We start from the raw sequence: 20,533 nt of genomic DNA on the forward strand, positions 1-20,533 counted from the left end.
ACCCCACCTTATACTAATCTTTCGATGTGGGACAATTCTACTATTTATAAGTAATATATTCACCAAACTTGGATTTTTTTCTGATGTGGGACAATTCTACTATTTATACGTAGTATATATTCATCAAACCTGCATTGTTTTTCATTGTGGACAAATAACATACTCAGAATTACACCATCTTTTTTGCACTTAGTTCGACATCCAACCAGATCCCGAATACCGAATACAGACAATTGTTACTCATTATATCTAATAGTTATATTTAAATTTAATAATATGATCAAGTACTCTCCATTAATATTTGTACGTTGTTTTTCTTCAAAAAAAATTTAACATAATTGAGATACGGAAATTTCCTGTGGTACCCCTTAATTTTGTCAGATTTTCCATGTTACCCCTAGTTTTAAGAATCTGCCTATGGTACCCTTGAGGTTCTATTTTTTTGCCCATGGTACCCCCCTAATGTAAATGCTGTTAAATGGACGTTAAGTTTGATAGCGTGGCAATAAAATAACAATTAAAAAATAATACCCCCTTTATTGGTTTATTGGTACGGGTATCTCTCTCTTTTAAATGAAAATTTAATTAACTATATCATTATAATATTGGAAATTTCTCATGGTAACCTTGAACTTTGATAGATTACACATGCTACCATGGACTTTTGTTTTCTTTTTTTTTTTATCATAAGTAAAATATGTGGAAATGATAGGAACTTATATTCTAATGATAGAATATTTTTTAACACGATTCTAATTATATTATTTAAACGTAGTATATTTACCACACCTACATTATTTTTCAATATGGGACATATAAAATCTATAGGTAGAAAATATAATGATATAAACTTTTAAGAGCTCTCCAAGACAATACTTAAGAGACTCAAAAGATTTTGGGTTGATGCCTAAGTTTCAAGGATGCCTCATATTTATAATCATAGAATCACCCACCTTATGCTATATTTCGATGTGGGAAAATTCTATTTTTTATATGTAGTATATTTATCACATCTATATTATTTTTCAATGTGGGACATATAACATACTATGAAATACACCATCTTTAATATGTGCAAATTATATGAAATCTATATATACTCTAATGATAGCATTTCTTACCATGAATCTAATAATATTATTTTCATAATTTTTTTACCGACATTATTTTGCCAAATAAAATGTAAAAGTTTTTATATAAAAATTAGAAACATCACTTGAATATAAAATAAGAAATACAGAGTATATATTATAATAACTAAAAGATTTTCCAAAGATTAACTTAGGTTAGAAATCATTATTGTAGAGACAGTAATACAAACTCTTTTAAGAGCTCTCTCTGACAATACTTAAGAGAATCAAAAGATTTTGGGTTATGACTTCTATTTATAATCATAAGATCACCCTGCCTTATGGTAATCTTCCGATGTGGGACAATTCTAATATTTATACATAGTATATTCACCACAGTTACATTATTTTTCAATGTAGGACAAATAACATACTAAGTACACCAATTTTTTTTCACCTACTTTGACATCAACCCGATTTAATAATGAGAAAATACAATACAATACAATCTACACTCTAATGATAACATTTTTTTTGTGACAATCTAATTATATAATTTTCATACGATACTTTTTTGTGAAATGAAATATAAAGTTTTTATATCAAAATTATAAACAACACTTTAATATAATATAGAAAATGTATATATATGGGACAGTTCTATTATTTATACATAATATATTCACCACAACTACATTATTTTTCAATGTGGGACATATAACATACTAAAAAGTACATATCTTTTATATCAAAAAATTTTGAGTTAATACCTAAGTTTCAAGGATGCCTCCTATTTATATTTATAGAATCACCCTACCGTATACTATTATTTCAATGTGAGATACATAATTTAATTATTTAGACGTAGTATGTTCATCATGTCTACATTATTTTTCAATTTGAAAGATATAACATACCAAGAAATACATGTCTCTTCTTAAAAAAAAACCACAATTGTATACATATTATTTTTCTTTGAAGGTAAAACCACTTAGTCTCGATCATTAGATAGGGATCTCTACACTGTATATATAACGACTCATTAACGCTCTATTACTGCATTCAGAAGACAACCATTAGTAAAATCTTTAGTTTTGTACTGTGTCAGGAGACTACCATTAGTAAAACCTTTAGTTTTGTATTTTTTGATTTTCTTGTTCATGTTCTTAACTCTTTCCCGGGTAGTTCCCAATGATTTCCACTTTATTTTTTATATCATATCGTAGATAATGATAGAAAATCTTAAGAGCTCTTTAAAACAATATTTATAAGACTCAAAAAATTTTGGGTGGATACATAAGTTCCAAATATGCCTCCTATTTATAATCATAGGATCACATCAACTAAAAATTTTGGGTGGATACATAAGTTCCAAATATGCCTCCTATTTATAATCATAGGATCACATCAACTTATACTAATCTTTCGATGTGGAACAATTCTACTATTTATATGTAGTATATTCACCACACCTACTTATTTTCCAATGTGGGACAAAACATACTAAAAAAGTACACAATTTTACGTATTAAGAAGTACATCATCTTTAATATGTGCAAATAATATGAAATCTATACTCTAATAATAGCATTTTTTTACCACAAAGCTAATTATATTATTTTCATAATTTTTTTTAACGATATTTTGTTGCCAAATGAAATGTAAATGTTTGATATAAAAATTGGAAATATCACTTGAATATAATTTAGGAAATATACATATTATAATAATTAAAAGATTTTCCACTTTATTTTTTACATCAAAAATTATACTTTCCTAAATTGATTTTTGATGATGTGGACGCTCTAGAATCGCTCGAAAAAACTCTCTTTTATATATATACTAGATTGGTGACGCTTTTCTGAGAGGGTTTTGTTGCTTGGATTTGTGTGCTTTGCTATTTGGATTTTGTTGAGTCGCTTTGCTATACAGGTAGGATAGCTACTCAATCACTTTAATGTTTACTTGAATGGTATTATCTAATTTTATTGGTTGAATTATTTGGAATTGTGATGGATGATATATGATTGTTGGTTGGTTGCATTGAGATATATTGTTTAATGACTACCATAGCTCGTGACTGAGATGATTTGATTATTGACTACCTCAGCTCATGTCTGAGATGCTTATATTGATTTGGTTTCCCCAGTCTCGTATTTGGGATGGTAAATATATTGTTTGTATATCATATCATGGGCACTTGCATTGATTTCCCCAGGCTGGTTCTGCAGGACTTGTCTCTAGGATGTTATTGAGATTACCCCGGCTAGGGATTGGCGGGATGAACGGGAGTGTCGGAGGATTGATCATGAGCATGCATTGCATTTGCATTTGATATTGTCTTGTATTCATTTATTGTTGTTGTTTAGGTATTCCTACTCAACCTCGTGGTTGTGTGTATTCGTGAACACTGTGGTGAACCATAATGGGGAGCGATTTGTGGTACTAAAGATTAGCTGACTTGGGAGCTATGGGATGCGTGAGGACTTGGCAAATCTACGTAGAAGTCTAGACCACGTAGATTATGAGATCACTTTATTTATTTCCGCTGCGAGTTGTAATTATTTTACATTAAGTTTTAGTTGATTAATTTGTAATACATATGTATTCATTAAAGTTTTAATTTAAAGTACTTTGGTGAGTTAGACTTTGTTATTCACTATCTCGGGAAACCGAGATGGTAACAGTCTTATTTATTTGGGAATGTCTAGCTAAAGGCTCCTGAATAAATGGGGGTGTTACAAAGTGGTATCAGAGCGAACGATCCTAAGGTCTAAACCAATGAATTTAATGAACTTAGGATGAGTCTAATAAAATGAACCCGGGGGTAGAAACTGTTTAGGAGCCCTCTTCTAGGTTAGGGAGACGTCCTTGACCTGTCCCTTTTCAGTTTTGAGCCGGTCACCTCGAGGAAGGTTAAGGAGAGAGAAGGGTAGTTAGCGTAGATGTTTAAACTTAAGGGTCTAATTGTGCCCTGAAGATGTGAGAAGTACTAATTTTATCGCAATTTGAGAACAAAAAGGTATGAAATTTTGAGACGAATAAAAAGGGAAGGCGTGTGGTCTATGAGACGGCGGTCACATTGAATTGAATTTGTTTTAATTCGTTGCATAATTGCGCATGAAAATTTTCTTGGCATATCATGAGTGACATAAATTGGAGAAACATGAACCATGAATTATTGCATCTTTATATGTATTGGTTGTATATATGTGAATTTCATACTTAGAAATTTCATATCTAGAGATGTACGGAATGTGCTACTCTAAACCGATTTGTGATAGTTATGCTATAGAATTGTTATAAAGTTTAAATTTAATTGTCAAAGATTAAGTATTATGATAGATGTTTAAAAGAAAGGCAGGTAGGCATGAATGGAAAGACACGGAAAAAAAAAACCGAAAATTGTGGCAAATTACAGTAAAATTGTGGTAAGTTATAAGGAAATTGTGACAAATTATAAAGAAATCGTGGCAAACTATAAAGAAATTGTGGCAAAATAATTTGTACGCATTTATTTATTTCTAGTAAGCATGCTCGTACCTTAGAATTGAAATGATTTTGATGTGATAAAATTTGATGTAGAAATATCTTCAGGGGAGTCATTAACTTTTGGGAAGATACATCAGAGTGTGAATATTTTAATCGGAAAAATTCTTTTTCTATGGATTTAATTGAACTTCTTTGAGAGATTTAGAGATCATCTTAGGGATGAATTGATTGGGTAAAAAATAGAGGATTTATTGACTGCTATCAAAATGAAGTGTCTTTGAGGGAACTTAAGGGAATAAATATGTCTTATAAGGGAATTGTAGTGAAATCTAAGGTGAGACTTACGACAACAATTACCTAGAATTTTTTTGTTAGGAGGGTTATCAGATGTGAATGATATCTTTAATATTTTTATGGATCATATAAGAAAGATATATAGTCTGAGATTATTGGGAAACATAGGTGTATAAGAGAAGTGAGATTGATGATTGATGCGATAACAAGGTAAGTAATGTGATTTAAAGGGTGATATTGACAATAAATTTAGTGAAGTATTAGTGTGGTTTTCTGGTTAATTGTGACATGAATAAGGTGTAGGTAAGGATAAGAAATTAAAAAAAAAAGGTTAAATGTTCATGAGAAGGATATATTATAATAGGATAGAAGTGAATTTTATTTAATGAGCTTAAATTGTTTTATGTTAGTGTATGAAATTTTAGATGACTGGGGTGCTTAGAAATTTGGATTACTAAGAGTTAACTTTATGGTGTATGTTAGTTATGAGTTACCAGGATTATGTTAAATTTTAGATTTTGGAAATTATTAATGATGAGTATGATAACTAAAGATGAAATGTCGACGGGTGAATGAATTTAATGGTGGCAATTGAGAATTAGAGTGCGTGAATTTAAATAATGTGTTTGATAAGGGAGCAAATAATTGAAACATGTTTCGGAGAAAAACTATTGTTATGAATTGTTGGATTTAGTTAAAAAGTAAAGATAAAATAGCCGAGCCTTGAGGATTAAATAGTAAGAGTAATGATTTGGGTTGTTAAGTAATTTTAAGATGAGTAAGATGATGAATAAGGATTGATGCGAAGTTAAGGATTGTTGACAATGAGTATGATTTATGCATATGGTGTATTGAGATTGATAAGATAATAATGTTATAACTTGAAAGATTGATATTTATTACACAAGAAATTGTTATGGACTCTTGTTGGCAGAACGATGAGCAGAATGTTAGGACGAATATTTTGTAAATATAAATAAGTTGATAGTCATGGAAAGAAGTCTGGAGGATCTTGGTGAGTGTTGTGTAGTCTTTGAGGTTACGCGGACGTAACCTTAATTTTAAGTAGGGTAAGATGTCATATTTCGTTAGTATCACTTCTTTTTATTTGTTATTTGGTTGTCTTAAGAAATGTTGGTAAGGGTGATGAGATCTGTTGTAGCATTAGAGTGGACTTAAGGATTTAGTTGTTGTAAATGTTGGTGGTGCACCACGTAGCGTGTGAGTATCTGGGGGAGAGAATTGGATAAGATCACGTAGCCTGTTAATATTTGGGATTATAGTGGTGTTAAGATAGAGGTGGAACTTCGGGACGAAGTTATTTTTAAGTGAGGTAGAATGTAATACTACTGAAGTTAATGGTATATATGTTGGGTAATATGTGAAAGTGGCGTCATAATGTGAGTTAGCAGTGATAACATTTTGATTAGCATGCAGGGTCTAGGTGGAATAGGTTTTGAGTGGTTGTTAGAATGCGCGAACTTCGAGGACGAAGTTCATTTTAAGGAAGGAAGACTGTAATACCCCTCATATTTTATGGTTATATGACCCTTTGTGTGTGTCTAAAGTACAAGGTAGACTATGAAAGGTTAATAGGACGCTTGCACAAATGTGCCAATTACAGAAATATGATCACTTGTTTTAGGGGTAATTTGAAACGGGAATATCTAGAGTTTTACAGCTTCTATGAGGGTGATTCAAATTTTAGGTGAAAGCTTATTGTCTTAGCTTTCCAACGCATGGTCACAAGCTTGATTCCAATGAGTAACGAAAAAATGACAGCTGTTTGAAAATCAGTGCGCAAAGCTGAACTCGCTGAGTGATGTTACGCGCTAATTAGTATCATAATTTCGCACCTTATTATAATATTCCTAATAATATAATATTATATCCCATTATTATTATGATTATGATTATTATTATTATTATTATTTTATTTTATTTATTTATTAATTTTACCTGCCATAAATATTTTATTATAATATTATTATATCTTACAACTTATAACTTTCCTAAAACGATACTACCTTATTACTATATATACAATAGCAAACCACAAATTTTATTCACTTTCACAAAACACAAAATATATATAGAGAGAGAAGGAGACTAGAGAGATAAGGAGCTTGTTCATCTTTTCTTCATCTTAAGATTAATTGGTGACGCTTTTCTGAGAGGGTTTTGTTGCTTGGATTTGTGTGCTTTGCTATTTGGATTTTGTTGAGCCGCTTTGCTATACAGGTAGGATAGCTACTCAATCACTTTAATGTTTACTTGAATGGTATTATCTAATTTTATTGGTTGAATTATTTGGAATTGTGATGGATGATATATGATTGTTGGTTGGTTGCATTGAGATATATTGTTTAATGACTATCTCAGCTCGTGACTGAGATGATTTGATTATTGACTACCTCAACTCATGTCTGAGATGCTTATATTGATTTGGTTTCCCCAGCCTCGTATTTGGGATGGTAAATACATTGTTTGCATATCATATCATGGGCACTTGCATTGGTTTCCTCAGGCTGGTTCTGCAGGACTTGTCTCTGGGATGTTATTGAGATTACCCCGGCCAGGGATTGGCGGGATGAACGGGAGCGTCGGAGGATTGATCATGAGCATACATTGCATTTGCATTTGATATTGTCTTGTATTCATTTATTGTTGTTGTTTAGCTATTCCTACTCAACTTCGTGGTTGACAGTGTATTCGTGAACACCTGTGGTGAACCATAATGGGGAGCAGATTTGACAGGTACTAAAAATTAACTGACTTGGGAGCTATGGGATGCGTGAGGACTTGGCCAATCTACCTAGAAGTCTAGACCACGTAGATTATGAGATCACTTTATTTATTTCCGCTGCGAGTTATAATTATTTTACATTAAGTTTTAGTTTATTAATTTGTAATACATATGTATTCATTAAAGTTTTAATTTAAAGTACTTTGGTGAGTTAGACTTTGTTATTCACTACCTCGGGAAACCGAGATAGTAACAGTCTTATTTATTTGGGAATGTCTAGCTAAAGGCTCCTGAATAAATGGGGGTGTTACACGCCTAATACCTCCCTCTCGGGTTCGCATTAGGACACTAGTCCTCCCAACCGCCCTCCCTTTCAGTCTCGGAGGTCGGAATCCTAAGGTAGAAATCCGACTACCCTAGAAATGTGCACTTCTCTAAGGCAACCTAGTTTCTCCCAAGTCCAAAAGCCCTCATGTAATACCCCGTATTTTATATAATCAATTAAACGGATATTATTATATATTAGTTATTATACATTTTATATTACTAATTAAGTCGGGTTATTTGTTGAGTCGATAATTACGTTAAGCTATCGTAAGTTAATTGAGACGGGTTTATAAGGAATACAAAATGTGAGCTAACCCATTTAAGTTGGCCCAATAACATGTTCAACCCATTTAACCCTAAACCCTAACCCTAATTATAACCTAAACACTACCCAAACCCTTCCCTCAACCCGCCTCCCTCACGCCTCCCTCCTTTCAGCAGCTCCAACTTCAACCCTCACACTTAGAGAGAGAGAGAGAGTGGTCGTGTGTGTTGGCGGCGCAGCAGGGATGAGCTAGGGGCTATTGTCGACGACCGTGGGCGGCCCTGGTGGTTGTTGTGGTGGCGGAAAGGTAAGCATTCAACCCCCCCTCCTTTGTTTTTCGCATTGATGTCGGGTTTTTGGGTGTTGTTTCGTGCCTTAGGGAGGGGATGCTGGTGGTTGTTGACGGGGTATATGAGTAGTGTGGTGTGTGGCGAGTAACGTGGTGGTTGTTGGGGTGGTTGTAGGTGGTTAGGGTGGCAGAGGCAGGCAATATCGATTAAGGGGGCAAAACGGGTTTGGTTACGGGTTTTCAGGTGGGTTTAGAATGCTAGGTTTTGGGTGGCGCCACCGTGGACTCGGGGGAGGTCGAACCGGCGGCGCCACGACATCTGGGTACGCTGTTCGATGGCGAGCAAGGTCGTGGTGGTTTGGCAGGGGTAAGGTGAGGGCTGCGGTGGTTGTGAGTCGAGGACAGGGGACGTTTGGTGAGGCTTGGCGGTGAACCAGGCCAAATGGCAGCCCTGGTTCGACTCGCCGGCGGCAGTCGACCAGGCTGGTGGTGGTTGTTGGTGGTGGGGTTGAAGTGGGGAGCTGGCCTGGTGGTTGTCGGGGTGGTTGGGGCGGCGCGTGAGAGTGTGGGGCGAGAGTGAAGGCGTGAGTGGTAAGAGTCGGGTTATTCGAATTGTTTTGAAACGGGTTTTCATAGTTTAATCGTTATAATTCGATAATTGGTCGTATTCTTAATTAATTAATTTAATTCCCGAGTTATTTAAATAATTAAAGACGGGTTTTGAGTCGGGTTGTTGAGTTGTTCAAAGGTTTGATTCGGGTTTTCTTAATCGTATAATTCGTTTAATCTTTTAATTATCATATTGGTTATTCAATTTAATTCCGAGTCAGTTAAATAATTCAAGTCGGGTTTCGAGTCGAGATGGTTAAATGGAAAACTGCTATATCGGGGAAGTTTCCATTTAAGGAAACTTTCCATTTAGGGAGTTCTATTTTTAGTAACTTTCTATTTTGGGAACGGGAATAGTTAAGTGATTGTTTATCATTTAATTATCTTTCAGAGGGCGAATTGTTGTGGAATATTCTTTGGACACCCGACTAATTGATCGCAAAGATCGAGGTAGGGAAATACACTTGACTTATTATCGTTGTTGTTAAATTGTGTTGACTTGATTCATGGTTGTTGATTACGTTATAATTCATATACGGGAAGGTGATTGATTGAATTGATGGTATTGAGTATGATATCACAACATCGGGTAACCGGCATGATTTTATGATTTATCAGTGCATTGATTTATATATATTGTGTTGCATTAATTTCTTTTGAGCATTCATATGCATTGGAGATGGGGGATGTTGTGGTGATGTGGTGTGGTGATGATGATGTAGTGATAAGGCCCAGGCGGGTTTCGCAGACTTGCCCTGGTGTCCTCAACGGAAATGCGGATCGGCTACGGTCGATATATATAGTCTACCGGGGATCGGTATGGCTTTCCGGGTTATGAGCTATGAGACTGGTTATGAGATATGAGTTGAGATGGAGATGGAGGTGACGGAGGAGCATGCATATCATATTATTTGTTGTTTCATTGTTTGCCCTACTCAACCTCGTGGTTGACCCTGTGTATTCGTGAACACCTGTGATGACCCAAATATTGGCGAGCAGACTTGACATGTTTAAGAGATAGAACGGGAGCTTGGTGGGCGTGAGACACTGGATCAGAAGACTTAGTAGCTAGATCATTATTTAGAAGACTTCACTTTTATTTATATTAGTACTTTGTAATTTGATGTAAATGAGGTTTGTAAAAGTTAAGTTAAAAATAATTATATAAATTGCCTTGCAGTTTAATTTGTTATTCACTACCTCGGGAAACCGAGATGGTAACAGTCCGGTTTATTAGGAATGTCTTGCTGGAGGCTCCTTTATAAATCGGGGTGTTACACCTCACCATTTTCCGGGTCATCCAGCTCCTTCTCTCGAAGGTCGAATTCAAACGCTATTCTAGAGGTGCCCTCCCTTGGTTCTCCCTTTCGGTCTCAACCTAGGTTAGCAATAGGTCCAATCATTAGGTACCCGGTTCCCAACCTAACCAACTCTCGTTGGTGGACAAGGGTCACAAACCAATCAATACCCATAATTGACCAATTAATCAAATCAATCCTCTAGCCTACCCTTACTAATCCTCCCCCAACAACTTTTTATAGGAATCAATCAAATAAACCACTCATGTTGGGTTAAATCGAGTCCTAGCTAAAGGACTACTTACTAATCATACTAATCTAACACGAGACACATAACTAACTACTCTAAACATGGTATTACACAAAATAAATTTATAAAGATTGAAACTTTAACTAATCTAATGACTAAATATGAAATAATTAACACTAAACATAGTAAATGCTAGAACTTTAACTAATTTAAGAAAACTAAACTAATTAAAAACATAACAATAAATTAAATATGAATAATAAAAGAAATGAAGCGAAGAAATTATACTAACTTGAATTAAATGGAAATGAGATAATAATCCTCTTACAATTGTTGTAAACCCAAATACTAACTTAAATAAAACCAAGAAATGTAAAGAAATGAGTAATTTTGGATTGTTTGGAAGAACAAAATTGAAAACCCCTAAAACTACTCCTACCATCCATCTTTCATGTTCTCTGCCCAGAACCTAATAACCCCCAAAAATTGAAGGCTTCTGTCTAGCCAAAAGCAAAATGACGGCTCCCCGTTTTCTTCTACTGCTTTCCATTTTGTTTTCCAATAAAAGGGCCAACTTGGAATTCTCTTGCTTTTTATCCATTATCACTTGTAATGTGGCCTATGTAAAAACTAGACTAGCTACAACAAAAATAAAGTAAAGAGGCCCAAGTTGAACAACACACGTGCCTAGCAACTATCATTTGTGACCCGTCTTGACTTGCTACTTTCACTCGGTTTTCTTCGACATGGCGATGGGTGATGTCGTCGGGTCACATCTAATCAAACACATTTATAATACTCAACATACAACTAGTTAGTGGTAAGTCGAGGTCGATCCATGGGACGGTGGTTACTCAAAATATTCAATCTAATTATGGTTGTGCTTGGGGTTGTCACAATTATAATGGGTTGATGATTCTAATCTAATAAAAGCAATAAACAAGCAACAAAAGGAAAGATGTAAACAATTGATTAAAAATGCTAGGATATCATGGGTTCATAAGGGATTCATGGGAGTTGATCATACAAACATGTTTCCTACTAGATGCAAGCCATTATTGTTGTGATGGATCGAGTTGGTTTATATCTTACAATCCTAGGAAGGTTTGGGTCCCGTAGCCGAATCGATTAGATTGTACAACACCTACAAGTCGACTTAATCCTCCCCATCCAACTATATGCATGGTCTAATGAGACTCGAGTTGGTTTATGTCTTACAAGTCTCATTGAAAAGATAAGAGATGGTTGTAAATGCAAGGATTCATAGGCTTAGCATTTCATCAAACATAACATGTGCATAAGTTGAAATCACAACAAGTAAGCAAATTAATTATGGAATCATATTAGATTAAGCATGAATCATTCCCCATGTTTGTTTCCCCTAATTATCCATTAATCCTAGCTAAGTAACTACTCAGTCATGATCAAGTTTCACATGTTAATAAGGTTGTCAATCATACTAACAAAGTCAAACATGATGAACAAGTAAGAAAGATTAACAATAATTAAAACAAGGCTTAAGAGAATTATACTTATGGAGATTCCAAAATAAAAATGCAAAGAATAATAGAAGAACTTGATGATTGATGGAAGGTTGTCAATCTCCCAATAAACCCAATAATCTTCTAATTACCCAATAATAAACTTGAAATACTCAATAATAAACTTGAACAATGATTAAGGAAAGATTAATGTATAATTTGTGGAAAGATTAGAGAGTAATCTACTCAATAATCTAAAGAAGGATTGAATTAACCTAATGAAAACTTGATGGTTTGATTATTACAAATGGGGTATATATAGTAGAGCATCATTAGGTTAAGCAAGGGTAAAATAGTAATTTAACAATGCTAATTGTTGGGTAGGGAATCGCCGGTCTCAAGAGAGACTCCGGTCTCCTTTTCGCCGGTCTTTGAAAAATATGCGCATCCTTCATAGAACAAGAAGAACACGAAAGTTGCTGTAAGGGAATCCCAGCGGATTTGTCTCGGGACGAGCGGATTGGCGGACAGCTTCTTTGTTTGAGCTCGGATTGTAAAACGGACGTCATTTTCTCATCCGGACTCCGGCCTATTGGAGTGATTCAAAAGCCTAGATCACTTGATTTTTCGATGCCGTTCCATCTAGCATACTTTCAGAGCCAAAGGAGCAACTCTTGGTTTGGGTTTCGAGCAATTTCTTCTTGCAATGTCTTCCTTCTTTTCATCCTTACTCTTAACCCTATGATCCTTCTATATACTCTTTATTCCTACATCCTTGGTCATCATTATTGCCTCCTCTTCATATTAGTCCATCTAATATCATCAATAAGCTTCCAAATATGCAAGAAAGACGGGAATTTCCGCCTTATTATCTTCTTTCCTACAAAACATACGAAATGCACTAGAAAAGCAAAATAGAAAGCATTTGACGGATAAAATGGCTATGGAATGTTATAATAGTATGCAAAATAGGTTCAATTAAGGGACTAAATGTGCGCAAATAATGTTCACATCAAATATCCCCAAACCGAACCTTTACTCGTCCCGAGTAAAGAGGTGACAAAAACTAGACCTTTATTTAAACTATCCTAATAATATAGCCGATATGAGACAATTAGCGGGTCTCACTCCGCCCCTTCAACTCACAACAAGACAACCATGAGGTAGGATGCCTTCTTGCAAGGCAAGGTGGGGCTTGCCAAAATGGCGATACATTCAAGCATTAAAGCACACAAAATCAAGTAATGGATGCATCAACAAAAGAATAGCCAATTTCCTCATCTAAGTGGCGGAAATTATCTACAAGGGAAGTAATTCAAGGGTACACACTCCTTCATAGATGCAATTTATTCAAACTACTAAGCCTAGAAGGATACCAATAAATCACCTCCAAGTTGTGTCAAGCTAGGGTACCTTTGTCCTCAATCGTTAAATGCTTTTGTCAAGAATAGACTCCCTATGGTGTTAGAAACACTGGAGGATCGCGGAATTCCCCTTCTTGCCTAGACAAGAAGAAGGGTCGTCCCCTCTATACCATGCACAAAAATGGATACGATGGATAAAGAGATTGATAGAATTTGAGTTTCATTTGGGAGTTTGCTTTTGTTGTTTGTCCCCCCCCCCCCCCCCAATTTCTTGTGGCATTTGACATTTGAGAACACTTTCTTTTTGCCATTTCTTTTGATTTTTGGCATTTCAATACTTGACAACTTTCAACTTTTGCATTTTCTTTTGAACATTTTCAAAGTCACCCCAATTTCTAACGAGGGTGCCTTATATTTGAAGCATAGGAGTTTTCATTTTTGTTCCTCTTTTCTTTTGATGCAATTACAAACTTTTTCTTTTCTTTTCATTTCTTGAACTCAAAGTTTTGAACAATTTTTGTGCCCATTCCCTTTTTGATGACAAAATGTATGGTAGAACATGGATGAATGATGGTTGCATGGTTTCAAGGGTCACCTTGGAATAAACGGTAGCCAAGGAGTTATCACACCACAAGGTACTCTTGACTAGGCCTTAATCCATGGGTCAAAGGATACTAGCATGACACATCCTAGGGTGTTTTATAAGTATTCTAACAAGCAAAGTCTTAAGAAGAAAACGCATCTACTAGGGCCTATATACACTTGTCAAGTTTCCCAAGTAGACGGTTTCGCAAAATTTTTCTAACATGCAAACTACATGCCATGATGCAACTAAAATATATACATCCTAATGCAAATGATTCTACCAACTAGTATGTCATATAAACTAAATGCAACTCCTAACAACACATAGATACACAAACCGCAACAACAAAATAAACCACATCCTCCTTGACATGTAAGCCCATCCTCCTCATATGAATAATGAAAAAGAAATGGAAGGGAAATAGAGATTAGAACGATCATACCAAGCGGTCTTCATTTTCCCTTGCTAATGCCTCAAATGTAGTGTTGTATCTATGTGAGAAGAGAACAAAAGCACAAGTATATACAATTCTACACTACTAAATTAAAGAACATGTTTTTGGTTTTTGAAATTTTCAAATTTTTATAGGTTTTTGTTTTATGAAATTAAAAGACATATTTTTGTGATTTTTCGAAATTTTTCAATTTTTATGCATTTTTGGAATATAAATTCCCATCCCCCACTTTATTTTGGACATTGTCCTCAATGTACATGTAGGAGTAGGAATAAAAAGGAAAACATGTTTTTGGATTTTTGATTTTATGGAAATTGAAGTACAAATGCAATGATATGATATGAATAAATGCATGCTCTAACTAAATGCAATTCTATATGACATATATAACAAATGAATGCAATCTAAACTATATTATATGATGCATGATTTCTAGTAAACTATGGTCACCTATGATCAAACCTCCCCAAACCGATTTAAACACTATTTCTAGTGTAGAAAAGAATAGGTTTGGTCATTAGTGACTATGCATGTATTCTAGTCTATATGCAACTAACTATATGAATCATGTGAGATATATTACAATGCAAACTATACTAAATGCATATATACAAATTAATGGTTATTGAGGAACTCCATTAAACCAAAGATTATTAATTAACAATTTCATGGAAAATCATCACTAGCACTCAAAGCACGTAGAAGTCGGTCAAATTCTTGGGAGTGAGAAATAAATAGGCATGGATAACAACACAAGATTATGCAATGAAATAATGCCCAAGTAAGAGACCGGACAAGCATGTCAAGAACATTATGACAAAAATCATAAGAGAAATGATGGATGGTAGGAACATGAAATGGGTAGTTGGTTGGCAATGCACTCAACTCATCCTCCAAATAGTCAAAATCACCACATTCAATGCAAGTACTCTCATTATCATCCAAGGTGATTTTAAGGGTGTCTATTTGGGGTTCCCAAATGTCCTCATCATATTCCTCATCCCAACAAGGTCCATTATCAAAGGGGTTGTCGTAACAAGGCTCACCAAGTTCAACACAATTGTCTCCCTCAAATATGTCATCCTCAAAGGGTGAGTTTTCACTCAAGCTCACATCCATATCACTCTGACTTTGCCCATTAACATCAAATTCCATGGAGGTTGATTTCATTGAAACACAAGAAGAGTGGGATGACGGCATCCAAGCATTAGTTTCACAATCAAGAATGTACTCCTCCTCATCATCACTCTCCTCATCTAGCGCTCCATCTTCCCAAGGTGGGGAAATTTTGTGGGCATAGTAGGTTGACTCAAGGTTATAGGAAGGTTTCTCATCCTCACAAATCTCATTTTCATCATAGTTTTCCTCAATGAATTTTTGAAATGTGGTTTTTATTGCTTCTATACCTTCCTTGACACTCTCAAATATGTCATCTATAGTTTGCTTAAGACAATGAATGGTCATGAACTCAACAAATTCCCAAAATTCCTCACAACTCATCTCACATATCCTACCACCACTCAAGTGAAATGCCAAGTTGCGGGTCTCAAAGTTCATACCATCATAAACAACACAACATGCTTCATAATTTGAAAGAGTAAAACCATGATGCTAAGCATGATGCTAAGCATGAGTCATATAACCTTCAAATCTTGCAATGTACTTATCAAAAGACTCATTTTCATATTGCCAAAAAGTGAATGTAGACATGATAAACATATGAAATAGAACAAGTACAATAAAACTCAAGAAAAAATAAGCACAACTAAAACTACACAAAAGAACAATTCAAATAAACAACACCGTCCCCGGCAATGGCGCCATTTTGATGTGGGTGATGTCGTCGGGTCACATCCAATCAAACACATTTATAATACTCAACATACTACTAGTTAGTGGTAAATCGAGGTCGATCCATGGGACGGTGGTTACTCAAAATATTCAATCTAATTATGGTTGTGGTTGGGGTTGTCACAATTATAATGGGTTGATGATTCTAATCTAATAAAAGCAATAAACAAGCAACAAAAGGAAAGATGTAAACAATTGATTAAAAATGCTAGGATATCATGGGTTCATAAGGGATTCATGGGAGTTGATCATACAAACATGTTTCCTACTAGATGCAAGCAATTATTATTGTGATTGATCGAGTTGGTTTATATCTTACAATCCTAGGAAGGTTTGGGTCCCGGAGCCGAATCGATTAGATTGTACAACATCTACAAGTCGACTTAATCCTCCCCATCCAACTATATGCATGGTCTAATGAGACTCGAGTTGATTTATGTCTTACAAGTCTCATTGAAAAGATAAGAGATGGTTGTAAATGCAAGGATTCATAGGCTTAACATTTCATCAAACATAACATGTGCATAAGTTGAAATCACAACAAGCAAGCAAATTAATTATGGAATCATATTAGATTAAGCATGAATCATTCCTCATGTTTGTTTTCCCTAATTACCCATTAATCCTAGCTAAGTAACTACTCACTCATGATCAAGTTTAACATGTTAATAAGGTTGTCAATCATACTAACAAAGTCAAACATGATGAACAAGTAAGAAAGATTAACAATAATTAAAACAAGGATTAAGAGAATTATACCTATGGAGATTCCAAAATAAAAATGCAAAGAATAATAGAAGAACTTGATGATTGATGGAAGGTTGTCAATCTCCCAATAAACCCAATAATCTTCTAATTACCCAATAATAAACTTAAATTACTCAATAATAAACTTGAACAATGATTAAGGAAAGATTAATGTATAATTTGTGGAAAGATTAGAGAGTAATCTATTCTAATCTACTCCTAATCTAATCTAAAGAAGGATTGAATTAACCTAATGAAAACTTGATGGTTTGATTATTACAAATGGGGTATATATAGTAGAGAATCATTAGGTTAAGCAAGGGTAAAATAGTAATTTAACAATGCTAATTGTTGGGCAGGGAATCGCCGGTCTCAAGAGAGACTCCGGTCTCCTTTTCGCTGGTCTTTGAAAAATATGCGCATCCTTCATAGAACAAGAAGAACGCGAAAGTTGCTGTAAGGGAATCCCAGCGGATTTGTCTCGGGACGAGCGGATTGGCGGACAGCTTCTTTGTTTGAGCTCGGATTGTAAAACGGACGTCATTGATAGTATCAAATAAGTCATGTCTAGTATGATAATTTTAGGTTGTTTATTCAAATGTTGGAGCCAAGTTATGCGTTAATCTCGGAAATACCGGCTTACTCTATTTCTTTGTAGTTTGGGTCACAAAGGACTTAGTCTTGAATTGATCACCTTTTGAGGCAAAGGAAGCAACCGTATCAAAGAGTCAAGATGAAGATTTCATGTTGTTTCAACCAAGACAAGAAGTCTGTCTCAAGCAAGCAATGACGAGTGAAGTTTGGAAAGTAAAGAAGTAAGCAAAACTTGGAAGTTTATAGGAGAATCCCGAACTGGGGCGCAGCCTGCGCCACCATCAGAGGATCCTGCGCAAGTCTGTTTTAAACACGGGCTTAGTTAAGCAAACCGTGTTTTGGGCTTGTTTTTGGAGGGTTTAACCTAGAAAGGAGTGCACCCCTATATATACTCCTCATTTTGAAGACCTAGTTATCATCTAATTATTGAATAATCTCTAGAAACTTGTAGTAGGAAGAACACTTTATTTTGGGTAAAAGTTGTAATCTTTTAGCTTTGGATGTTAATCTTTTTTCATTTCTTGGGTTTTTCTAAGAAGTTGGAAGGCTAATCTTTCCTTTGCTTGATGTAATTTGATCAAAGTATCCAACTTTGGTATTGTAAGACTCTTAAACCTCTCTTAATTTATCTAATGCTCTTTTCTTGTGCTTAATTTCTTATGTTGAGTAATTGAATGTTTGGGTTGGCCATCCTTGCATGTTATTTACTTGACTAGTGCAAATCCTAAGGAAATGGTTTAATTTAGTTGGGATTGTTGAAGCAAGTTTGTTGTTTGTTGATTTGGTTTAAAGGATTCATACAACAAATAGGAAAGTCCATGTCTTTTGCTCATTTGTATGGTTTAATCTTATGAGGAATTGATCCTAGCTTCATCTTTTGGTAAATTCTTAATGCTCATGCTTAGTCTATTTTCATGGTTTAATGACTTGTTGTCTAAGTTTGAAGGATATATGTAGATGGTTTAATTTTCATGTATCAACATCTTGAGGTGATAGTATTGGGTAGATTTTTGTAAGAGAGTAAAAAAAAGAGTCAAGCTTTACCATTGATGGGTTACTAAGAGAGAATTACATCAAGTTTCCCCTTTATATTGAATCTTGCATACTAGTTGTTTGTGGAATTGTCTCAATAGGAAGATCTCCAATCTTTACTCATTTTTCCATGTTTGTTTCCCAAAACCAATCCTTTTTCATCTATGTTTCCTACTAGTTGATCATTGTTAATACCCATTGTTTGTGATTAGTGCCTTTTGTTAAGTTTAAATTATCATTAGGATCTTAATTAGTAGTAGAGACCTACTTAGTAGTCAATAGTTTACAATTCAAGTTTTTAGTCTTAAATCCCTTCTCTTGGGTCGACCCTTACTTCCCTTTACTACTATCCTTAATAGCATAGTGTAGAGTTGAGTTTGGTTTATAAATTGTTAATTTGATAGGTTAATTCTAGTATTTTACGACACCTAGTTTTACGTTATCAAATTTTGGCGCCGTTGCCGGGGAAGGGGCAACATAGCTAAATGCTTGATTGTTAATTGCATGTTAGTTATTTTTCTTCTCTTTGTTTTTGAAAGTAAGTGGAAGTTCTAACTTGTGTGTGTAGTGTAAAGGTTTATGTATAGTTCTCCACACAACGGTGAATCAACGCCCGTTGAAGAGGACTCTTTTGGTGCATATTCGTGGTTATTTACCAATCCTTGGTACCAAAGAGCACAAAGGGAACATTGAGTAGAAGAAGCAATTTCGGAAGACCCTATTGAAGTAAATCCGATTGAAGTAGAGTATCCCGCTATGGCGAATGACACGAGAACCATCCGGGAAATACGAGCAAGGAATTATGATGAGAAACCCTTGTGTATCACCTATCCCCCTTTTGTAGCCAATGCAAATTTCGAACTCAAAGGCTTCTTTATTCATAACTTGCCTAAGTTCCATGGCCATGTGGGGAATGACCCAAACTGTCACCTTTCGGAATTTCACATGATGTATGAAGGTGCCATTCCGAATGGGGTGACGGAGGATCAATTCAAACTACGAGCCTTCCCATTTTCTTTGTTGGATTCGGCCAAAGATTGGCTCTTTTATCTTGCTCCGGGATCTATAAGAACTTGGAAGGAAATGAAGGCGGCTTTCCTTGAGAAGTACTACCCCGATTCACGCCACAACCGTGCTAAGAAGGCCATTAACACCATAGAATAAGACCTCAATGGTGAAACCATGTATGAGTATTGGGAGAGGTTCAAGAAGTTGGTAGCCCAATGCCCATACCATGGGTTAAGTGATGATGATCTCCTTGTGAACTTTTATGAAGGGTTGGGGCAAGATGATCAAAGAATGGTCAATTCCGCTACCGGAGGAGGATTGGAGAATTTCTCCATAGTGGATACCAAGGAAATCATAGAGAGACTTTCCTCAACTACGAGGAACTATGGAAGAACTCAAAGAGGAACAAGGAATACATCTTCAATGGGAACCTCTTCCTCCTCTACTCAAAACCTTGAGCAAAGTGTGAATGATTTGACTCACTTAGTGAAGAATATGTTGGTGAACAATCCAAACAAAGATGGGGGTAAAGGGAATCAAGTGGAATGAAACTATTGCCAAGGTCCTCATTTGGAGGAAGCTTGCCCCATTATGATTGAAGAAGGAATTGGTGTGGATAATGTAAGTGCAATGGGCTATGGGAATTACAATGCTAGGAATCCTTCCGGGGGAGGATATTACAATTATGACCCTAGTGGAAATACTTACAATGTTGGGAGTAGAGACAACCCTCGACTTGGTTGGGGTGGTGACACCTCAAAGAGTTTTGTGAATGG

At 35.3% G+C, this 20,533-nt stretch overlaps 1 protein-coding gene across 1 annotated transcript; it reads left to right on the plus strand.

Moving 5' to 3' along the window:
* Positions 1-19,505: 19,505 nt before the first annotated feature.
* Positions 19,506-19,913, plus strand: LOC141617973 (uncharacterized). Its single transcript, XM_074435101.1, has one exon. It carries the CDS (start codon positions 19,506-19,508, stop codon positions 19,911-19,913), a length of 408 nt encoding a protein of 135 aa, XP_074291202.1.
* The last annotated feature ends 620 nt before the right edge of the window (positions 19,914-20,533 follow it).

Source organism: Silene latifolia, chromosome X, assembly GCF_048544455.1.
Source record: "Silene latifolia isolate original U9 population chromosome X, ASM4854445v1, whole genome shotgun sequence".
NCBI lineage: Eukaryota > Viridiplantae > Streptophyta > Magnoliopsida > Caryophyllales > Caryophyllaceae > Silene > Silene latifolia.

Coding starts and splice junctions, on each gene's coding strand:
- LOC141617973 (XM_074435101.1), top strand. CDS start 19,506: ATGGCGAATGACACGAGAACCATCCGGGAAATACGAGCAAGGAATTAT.